This window comes from Nycticebus coucang, chromosome 11, assembly GCF_027406575.1.
Source record: "Nycticebus coucang isolate mNycCou1 chromosome 11, mNycCou1.pri, whole genome shotgun sequence".
NCBI lineage: Eukaryota > Metazoa > Chordata > Mammalia > Primates > Lorisidae > Nycticebus > Nycticebus coucang.
This window is the reverse complement of record NC_069790.1, coordinates 121,276,577-121,286,474: the sequence shown is the minus strand read 5'-3', so window position 1 is coordinate 121,286,474 and position 9,898 is coordinate 121,276,577. Positions and strand designations below refer to the sequence as shown.

At 54.1% G+C, this 9,898-nt stretch overlaps 1 protein-coding gene across 1 annotated transcript; it reads left to right on the top strand.

Moving 5' to 3' along the window:
- Positions 1 to 223: 223 nt before the first annotated feature.
- On the top strand, positions 224 to 8,978 carry CRYGN (crystallin gamma N). Its single transcript, XM_053608751.1, has 5 exons — positions 224 to 244; positions 1,040 to 1,117; positions 1,894 to 2,142; positions 4,029 to 4,174; positions 8,789 to 8,978. Exons 1-5 carry the CDS (start codon positions 224 to 226, stop codon positions 8,922 to 8,924), a joined length of 630 nt encoding a protein of 209 aa, XP_053464726.1. The 3' UTR covers positions 8,925 to 8,978.
- Positions 8,979 to 9,898: the final 920 nt, after the last annotated feature.

The following is a 9,898-nucleotide window of genomic DNA, read 5'->3' as shown; positions in this document are numbered from 1 at the left end:
TCAGATCACTCGGAGACTTGGGCAGGGGCCCGGACCGACGTGCAGGTGCCCCAGGGTGGCCGCTGGTCGTCCCAGCAGCCGGGCGGCCCCTCGCGGGCTTAGCACGCCCGACAGCACTAACGCGCGCTGGGGCAGGCCAAGCAAATCTTTTGTCCGGGGCGGCGCTGAGCCAGCAGGGTGCCTGGCGGTATAAACGCCACCCGCGGGGACGGCCAGGCGCACCATGGCGCAGCGCTCGGGGAAGGTGAGTGCCGCCCTCGCCACTGCCCACCGCGGGGAACCCGGCGCGGGGCGGGGATTGGAGGGGGCTTGAGGGGACCCGACCATCGCCCCTTATGCGCAGACATGGTGGGAGGGGCAACTGTTGACAAACCCAAGCAAAGTTGGTTTAATTTCTTAATAAAATGGGCGGTTTTGCAGTCGGTGGAGCTCCACACCCTCTCTGGTGTGGGTGAGTAGGAAGGGGTCCAGCCCACGTGCCCTCCTCTGGGGTCCCAGCCCCTCCTGCCAAGAGTTAGGAGCAGGGAGGGTGGGCAGACCTGTTCACTCCCTTGAGCTGGGGGAACCTTGGCTTGTCCCCAGCCCGGCCCTGCTGCAGGCCTCTCCTTTGCCCAAGGCTGGTGTAAAGGCAGCTTTTCTTTCCTCAGGATCTCTTCAGGGGCACTTGGGGCTGCAAAATGTTGATTTTTTTTTTGAGGGACCTTCCAATACTTTGGGTGACCAGGTCTCCCCGAATGACTAGGAGGCCCTTGAACAGACGGGTCTCATGCAGGAAAGGAGTCCCCCTTCTCCAGCATCCCTATCCCAGGTATTCTGAAAGCCTGAGGTCTCCAGAGACCACATTAGAGCAGGTGTGGGTGATACCATGGCCCTGTTGGTCTGCATGGGCCAGGTCGCACTCCAGTGACTAACAGCCCCCATAGGTCAGCAGTACAGCCCGGGGGATGTTTGTCTACCTCTGCGCCCAAGCAAAGCAGCAAAGCTTCCGCACTCTGCATATCCCGGTGGTTAAAGCTCAATGGCCATGCCGACTCCACAGGGCCTGGAAGGGCAGGGCTGCCACGTTATCCTGAGAGGACTGGAAACACTGGTGGAGCACAAATATGACAGTTCCTGGGTAGCAGGAGTGTCCTTAGACAGGGTCCTCCTAGGGCCACAATCTTGAAACTGAAAGAGTTATTGAATAGTTGGTATTTTAGGTTCCACTTCAGGAAGTGAGTTTTGGGGATTGTTATTGCTTCATGTGCTAAGTTTGGGGACCAGGACAACCTGTTGGTGATGCCTTCCTCCCTCTGAACTACTGATGGGTCTGACACATGTCTGATACCCAAAGGAGTGGCCTACAAAACAAAGAGGGACAGGGTGACACTTACAAAGCCCTCTTTTGAGAACACTAATCCAGGGCTCTGCCATGACATGACTTCGGCAGATTCAGCCTCTCCAGTTAAGGAGGCCCCAAAACAGGAGCTTGACTTTCTGCAAAAGAAATGTGGAGTTATGGTGATGAGGCTGGGGGTGGAGTTTGTTCTTTTGAAAACATTTCCTTTAACGTTATTATGGGTGTTATGTTATAACAGTAAACAAAAATGAGTTTTAAAAATGTAGTGGAAGTTTGAAAAGAGCCCATTGGCAAGTGGGCACTTACATGAAGGGGAAATTCCGTCCCCAAATAGCTGCTAGAATTTTTCTGCTCCACTGTGAGTTCCTACAGGTGGGGAGGGCCGGGAGCTATGTCTGGCACCAGCCCCACAGCAGGTAGTGCTGTGCATCTACAGTGTGCAGCAGGGTGGGGCTTTTAGGGGCCTGAGAGTTCAGGGTCGGTTGAGGGTGCTGAGCCTCCAAAACCAAAGGAGGGAAGCCCCGGACCCTGAGCTCTCTAACTGGCCCTTCTAGATCACTCTCTATGAGGGCAAGCACTTCACGGGGCGGAAGCTGGAGGTCTTCGGGGACTGTGACAACTTCCAGGACCGAGGCTTTATGAACCGAGTGAACTCCATCCGAGTAGAGAGTGGAGCCTGGGTCTGCTTTGATCACCCTGACTTCCGGGGCCAGCAGTTCATCCTGGAGCATGGTGACTACCCTGACTTCTTCCGCTGGAACGGCCACAATGACCACATGGGCTCCTGTCGGCCTGTAGGAATGGTGAGTGGACCACTCCCCTGAGGACAAAGGTGTTTTCTGCTGGAATGGCCAAGGGCCAGGCCTGGCAGGCATGGGACAAGGAATCAGGGAGTGTGGGCCTTTCAGTTGTAAGGTCTCTATGATGAGAAAAGGACCTGCCAGAGCCACCCTCACAAGTGTGAGACGGTGTTGGGAGGGCCAAGTTCAGGGGACGGGGTGGAAGTGCTCTGCAGAGTTCTCATGCATGTGTCAGGAAACCACTGTTGAAAATAGTATGGGTTGGGCGGCACCTGTGGCTCAGTGAGTAGGGCGCCGGCCCTATATACCGAAGGTGGTGAGTTTGAACTCGGCCCTGGCTAAATTGCAACAACAACAACAAAAATAGCTGGGCATTGTGGTGGTCACCTGTAGTCCCAGTTACTCAGGAGGTTGAGGCAAGAGAATCACCTAAGGCCTAGAGCTGGAGGTTGCTGTGAGCTGTGACACCACAGCACTCTACCGAGAGCAACAAAGTGAGACTCTGTCTCTAAGAAAAGGAAAAGAAAATAGTATAGGTTTGGATTTGCAACTGGATGGGGAGCACTCAGCTAAAGTACAGTGGACTTGAGTCTGGTGTGTCCATTGGCAAAGGCGATCTTGTAGCACCTTCCAGAGCTTTCTGTGCTTCTTATGGAAGAAGCTGAAGTATCACTGGCCAGTGGAAAACCTGGAGGCAGGATTACTGGAGTTACACAGGGGCTGCCATCCCACAGGGTGACCAGATTGTGCAGATGAGAGGGGTTGCTTTCCATGCCCAAGGATTGTTTCTGTCTTGATGCCCCTAGGGTGGGATTTGAGGAATGGGGTTCCCCCAAGTCACAAGTACTAACTGACCTACTGTAAATTCTGGAGCTTCAGGTAGGAAATGGCTGATTCCTGAGGCCAGGGTCGAGCAGCTGCCATCAGAGAATCTTGGCCTTGTCCTTTTCCCCTGGATTCCTGGGCCAGGCAGTTCTGAACATCTGAGGAACCCTGAAGAAAAGGCCTCTGTGGGGGCTCCCTCTCTTTTCCACATTGGTTGCAAAACCAGCTGGGCTTTGACATCTCAAGTCATATGAATGCTTTCTTAGTGTTTCTGCCAGGCCACAGATATTTGGGAAAATGGAATTAAAATGCTGAGCCCTGGATCCTGCATAATGCTGTTATCTGAAAAACATACTGGGTACCTTTGGAAGGCTGTGCTCTTAAAAGCTGTCCTTCAGGCCAGCTGTGACGCAGACCCACGGGCTTCTGCTGGAGTCAGGAGCTGGCTACCCCCTCTGTCTTTTAGAAACACAGAGAATCACACGGGGAGGCGTATGTACTGATCCTAGTGAACCATGTTGTCAAGGCCAGCAGGGGGTTCAGCAAATGAGGTTTATTATTTGTTTTAGATTTTTGGCTCATGTTTTAATAAAAGGTTCTATTACAGTTTTAAAATATTATCATTTGAAGTTTTGCCTGTGGCCTACAGCCCAGGACAGAGAAGTCAGAGCCTGGTGTTGATATGCCCGGGGCAGGAGCGCCCCAGGGGGGAGCCCAGCGACCACTGGCCTGCTGTCAGTCATGCTTGTCCTTTCAATACTTGTCCTTGAATACTTTAGCTGTAAAAAGACGGGATTGGACTAGTTCAGTGGCTTTGAAACATTTTAAAGCAATTGAATCCTGTTATCCAACCACATCTCAATGGAAGAACAAACATGGTGCTGGGTCCAAGTGTGTGTGTTGGGCTGAGGGCACTCGCAGGTCTCCCGACTCAGCCCCAGAACTCTTAGGTGTCTGAACCCTGGGTGACTAGAAGCTCCTTCCTGCATGGGGCTCTTGCTTGTGGGGAGGGAAACTCAGAGCATTTTCCTTCTGTTCTTCTTCCACTTGCTTGGCTCTTGGAGCATGGGGAACATTTCCGCCTAGAAATCTTTGAGGGCTGCAACTTCACGGGCCAGTGCCTGGAGTTGATAGAAGACTGCCCCTTCCTCCAGAGCCGGGGCTGGGCCAAGAACTGTGTCAACGCCATCAAAGTGTATGGAGATGGAGCGTGAGTAACCACCCCGAGGCTGCACCCCCAGGCCCAGTGGGGCCCTTCACAGCCAGGTGTGGGGGTCCTGTCCAGCATAGGGCTGGAACATAGGGCAGGCAGCATGCCCGGCATAGACTAGTTTTCTTGAACCAGGGGAAACCTGCTCACCCAGAGGTCCCAGAGGCTTCAGGGGGTGGAAAGGCTCTCAGTGGACCCACCTGCTCTGAGGTGGGTGGGCCTGCCAACCCTGCCACCTCCTACACTGCAGAGCTGACCCCCAAACTGGACCTGTCTGCAAACCCCCACCATACTGACTTCCCCGAGAAGATAGACCTTCGGTAGCTCACTCTGGTGGGCAGAGAATAGCTGGAGGGATTTTGCCCAGGCCCAGAGGGCTTATCTACACTGCTCCAGAGCAGCTGTCAGAATTGGGTGGATAGGCCAGGCATGGTGGCTCATGCCTGTTATCCTAGCACTCTGGAAGGCCAAGGTGGGCTGATTGCTTGAGCTCAGGAGTTCAAGACCAGCCTTAATAAGAGCGAGACCCCATCTCTACTAAAAACAAAAAAATTAGTGGGGTTCTGTGGTAGGCGCCTATAGTCCCAGCTACTTGGGAGGCTGAGGCAAGAGGATCACTTGAGCCCTGGAGTTTGAGGTCACTGTGATGCCACAGCACTCAATCCTCAACCCCAGGGGAACAGAATGAGACTCTGTCTCAAAAAAACAAAACAGAGGCTGCGCCTGTGGCTCAGTGAGTAGGGCACCGGCCCCATATACCAAGGGTGGTGGGTTCAAACCCATCCCTGGCCAAACTGCAACAAAAAAATAGCCAGGCCTCATGGCGGGTGCCTGTGGTCCCAGCTACTTGGGAGGCTGAGGCAAGAGGATCACCTAAGCCCAAGAGTTTGAGGTTGCTGTGAGCTGTGACGCTACAGCACTCTAGAGGGAGACAAAATAAGACTCTGTCTAAAAAAAAGAAAAGAAAAGAAACAAGGACCTGGTGCTTGCCTGTGCTTCTGCTGCCCCTGGACACTCAGGTTTCCTTCTGTCAGCCAAGGGCAGCCCACATTGCCCCATGTACTCCCCTGTGTAAAGCTTTACCCGACCACTTCCAAGTTAGCCATCTCTTTTCATCCTCTGGACCATGCAGGGTAAAAATCATCACACCCATTTTATGGAGGAGCAAGCTGAGACTCAGATCAACTGGCCTGGTGTGTGAGCGGCACAGCTAGACTTCAGCTAAGTCTGTCCCTGTTCTAGAGCTAGTTCCCCATTTTCCAGGCCTCAGTCCCCTCCTCTCAAGAGAAGAGCCCCTACGGGGCATGATTGGCCCAGGAGCCTGGCTCTGTCTAAACAGCTAAGGAACCATTTTCCTTCTATGTTCTGGAGTTCAGGGTCAGGGAACTTCACAAAGGCATTTGAACAAGCTGAGGGACTGAGGAGAGAAAAACCCTGAACTGAGGCAGAGCCACTGTTGGCCTCCCTACCCATGGGTTCCACGTGGTGGATTCAACCAGCCATGCGTTGAACATGTCTTTCTAAAAATTTCTCGTCATCCTGTAGTCCCAGCTACTTGGGAAGCTGAGGTGAGAAAATTGCTTAAGCCCAAGAGTTAGAGGTTGCTGTTGAACTGTGATGCCACAGCACTCTACTGAGGCGACATAGTGAAACTCTGTCTCAAAAAAAAAAAATAAATAAATTTCTTGTCATCATTCCCTAAACAATAAAGTAAAACAACTATGTAGAACTTCTGTAAGTTGACCATCCAAGGGACTATGACAAATTCATCAACACACAGAGGTGGTCAAAATAAGGAACTAGGCTTACTGTACTGATACGTCTGGTGCATGTCCAGTCTGTGAAAATTAGGTCCACTTAAGGAGGTGGTCAGTGTAGAGAGGTGGTCAGCTATAATGTTCTATTGTATTTATGTAGCATTAGGTATTATAAGTAATCTAGAGACAATTTAATGTACAGTAAGTTCTCACTTAACGTTGTGGATGGTTTTTGGATACTGCAAACTTAAGTGAAAAAAAGGTATGGCAGCTCCTCCACTAATATCCTTTGGTTCAACATCATTTCATTATAAAGTTAATAAGAAAAAATAGTTTTGTTATACATCATTTTGCTTAAAGTTGAAGTTTCCAAGAACCTATTGACAACGTTAAGTGAGGACTTGTTGTATAGGAGGGATGTGTGTAGGTGATATGTAAATATTGTGCCATTTTACATCAGGGATGTGAGCCTCCAGCGATTTGGGTATCCGTGGGAGGTCCTAGAACCAATCCCCCATGGACACCAATCACACCAGGCCACCTTGCCCTGGGTGGCCCGACCTTGGCTCCCTTCTTGGTATTTCTCTGTCACTCTGGCCCACTCCAGGATTCCATTTCTCATCTGTCTTTCTTCTGCCTATTTCTCTGCCTTTTTGAAATTCTACATCTGCACTACATTGATGGCACTTGGGAATCCAGGAGTAGATTCCCAAAACAATTTTCCTTGGAAAACTTGCTAGCTAAACTGTGTCTCATCAGGCCAAAGTCACATGGACTTTTCCATTCCTTTCATATGGAAGAGGTCTGAGACCCAAGACACACTCCTCCATCACCCCCATGGGAGAGTCAGTGGCTTGTTTAGAGAAAGACGTGGAAGATAGAAGCTAATGTTTTCAACTGCAGGGGTGTTTGGCTCCTTGAATCCCCACCCTCCCTGTGAGGAGCTGCTGAGCAGGGTGTTACTGAGGCTGGTAACAACATGTGAGGGTCCCCAGTGTGCTCAGCCTCTGACTCCTATGGGGACTTTAACTCTTCAAAGAAAACTTAAGCTCTTGCCAAGGAGAAGCTGCCCAGATGGTGACACCCCTGGATCCCCTGGATCTGGATAGTCACATGTCCAGGAGCCCTTTCCTGGGGTCTAGTGTGGGGGGAACATGAGGCAGGAGCCTTCCGCTACCTCCCTCTGAGTCAGCTCACCGATGACCGATGGCCTCTGATGTGTCCTGGAGGGTACTTAGAGGGAAATGCACTCGACATTTCTGCCCTCCTCACTTCCTGTCCCCAGGGAGGGCACAATGCTGCTGTGGACAGGCCGTGCCCTTCCTCTCTTTCTTTTTCCTTTCCTTTCCTTTTGACTGGTTCTTGCTCATCACCAGGCCAGGCCGAGTGCAGTGGTGCCATCATAGACCATTATGGCCCTGAACTCCTGAGCTCAACCCATCCTCTTGCCTCAGCCTCCTCAGTAGCTGGGACTACAGACACATGACACCAGGCCTGGCTAACTTTTTAATTTTTATTTTCTGTAGAAATGAGGTCTTGCTATGTTGCCCAGGCTGGTCTCTAATTTCTGGCCTCAAGTGATCCTCTATCCTCAGCCTCCTAAAGTGTTGAGATTACAGGCTGAACCACTGTTCCAGGCCCCTCCTTTTCCTGTGTCCTCCCAACAGCCACAGTCAGGACAGGGGAGGGAAGGTTTGCTAGGGATAGCCAACTGATTCCCTGTCCTGTCCTTTTGGGGACACCTGTGTGAGCTCCATGGAAATGGCCCAGGATACTACTTGGAGTATTCCCTGCCCTTCCCATGGTAAGGAGGGGTTGGCTTAAGCCTGAGGGTCCACTAAGGCCCCAGCTGTGGCTGTAAGTGTGGATGTAGGGAGGCCTTGAGTGGGAGAGCCCTGAGTGTGAGATTGCCTTGGACGGGACCAGGCCTATCTTAGCTCCCTACTCACTCCCATCCTCCACCTCTTTTCATTCTTGTCCCTGACCCTTGAAGCAGCAGATAGTACGAGACACTAGGTGTAACGAGCCACACTTGTCTCTGAAATGATAAAGGAAGGACAGGGGTTGTGCCAGCCCCTGCTCCCCAGCTGTCCTGGGGTTTCTTCCCTGGACACACTTCCCTTCCATGGCAGAGGCCACGCTTCCTCCTAGTGTCCTCTCCTCTCTCCCCTAGACCTTCCTGGTTACCTGTGCTGGCCCCTTGGTCTTCTGGGAGGTGGTAGGCCACACTCTCTTCTGCCCCCACCATCACCCGCCTCCCAGGACCTCCACAAGACTCGTCCTATTTCTGCTGTCTGGGTTGTTGGTGCTGGGCAGGCACTCAGAGCTGTGTAGGGACCCCATGGGGACTCCGGTGTCCTGCCCTCTGCCCATTTCCCACTGGTGTGCAGCCCCGGAAAGGCAGGAGAGGGCAGGAACTATGTCCTTCTGACTGACTTTGGCCCCTCCCATGCCTGACACAGTGCTGGACACACAGCAGGAAGGTGGCAGCATTGGCTGGGTGAGTGACAAGCTGTAATTGGTGCCCAGCCTGTGCAAGGCGGTCCTTTCAGGGAACAGGAGTGGCCAGGGGCGGTCAATGGCAGCAGAAGCACATCCTGCAATCCCTTCGGGCTTTGCCATGGACTGACTGAAAAAATGGGCAGCTTCTGGGCATCTCCCACACAAAACGCATCACTCCCCAGCTCTGATGGAACACGAGGGTGGAGGTTGGGGGAGGACGTCAGCCAAGGGCAGGGCCTGGGCCCCTTATGGTGCCCAGAGTGAAGGGGACCGCTCCAGGGCAGGAGGGGTGCGTGCTGGCCCTCCTCTCCAGAGCCGGGTTGCAGCCACCTGACCACCCTTCCTCCGCCTCCAGGTGGGTCCTGTACGAGGAGCCCAACTACCGCGGCCGCATGTACTTGGTGGAGAGGGGCGACTTCCGCAGCTTTTCCGACTGGGAGGCCCACAGCGCCCGCGTGCAGTCGCTCCGCAAGGTGGTCAACTTCTTCTAGCCGGCCCGGCGCAGCCCTGGGGACAGGAGGGGACCCAGGGCCTGGGGCCTTGGGACCGTGGGCAATAAAAGTCCTGACAGCGGAGCGCTGGGCTCCTCGGAGTGCTTCCTCGGCCCGCGCCGCCCCGGGGTAGGGGCGCCCCAGGCGAGGGCAGCTGGGGACCACGCAGGGCACGGAGGCGGACCCCCTGCGTCTGCCATTGGAGAAGCCCTTGTCAGAGTGGGGAATGAAGGGCCCCAGAGACGCGGCACAGGGCGCCTTCTCTTGCTCCGGGACCCTAGGACCAGAGAGGGGCGGTGACGCGGAGGTGACTCGGAGGTGGGTGGGGACAAAGCGGGAGCGCAGGCACCGGGTGGGCGGGAGAGGCCAGGAGGTCAGTCCTCTCGGGCCACCAGACGAGCTTCTCCGACTCTGGATTCTTATCCTCTCGGCTTCTCTCGGCCTCGGAGTTTCTAATGGAGGCCCCTCTGCAAAGGATGGAGCCAGGGCAGCCTCCATCCCTGTCAGGTTGTCCTGTGGGAGAGGGAGAGAAATTGGGTTGTCAGGGTGGGGTTGCATGAACTCGCGGGAAGCGGGTCAGGCGCCCTGGGTTCCCTCTGCACCTTCACCCTGGGTCCCACCAGATTCCCGTTTCCAGACGGGTTCCCGGAACGCGTAAAGGGGGGGAGGGGGGAAGTGTCCACGCCCAGCCAAGCTCCAGTGAGAGGACAGTTCCCTGGAGGGGGAACTTGCTGGTCCCTGGGTGGCCCAGGGAACTCCCCTCAAGGGCCCCCTGATGGAGACTACAGATGTCGGTGGGCTGTCCTCTGAGGACGCCTCAGCCATGGGGGTGTCCTCTGTGCCTGAGGACTGGGCCTGGGAACCCAAGGATGCCTGCTCCGGCCTCCCCACTCTCGCAGTCCTCACACACCTTGTTCCAGTTCCTTGAGAAGGTGAAGGGGATCCCGACTGGAAAGCCCCCCTCCATGCCGCCC

What these genes read in the sequence shown, in the direction of transcription:
- CRYGN (XM_053608751.1), top strand. Translation starts at nt 224, where the DNA reads ATGGCGCAGCGCTCGGGGAAG. An exon ending in TGGCGCAGCGCTCGGGGAAG is followed by an intron (nt 245 to 1,039) that starts GTGAGTGCCGCC and finishes CCGACTCCACAG; the next exon opens with GGCCTGGAAGGGCAGGGCTG. An exon ending in AAAGTGTATGGAGATGGAGC is followed by an intron (nt 4,175 to 8,788) that starts GTGAGTAACCAC and finishes CTCCGCCTCCAG; the next exon opens with GTGGGTCCTGTACGAGGAGC.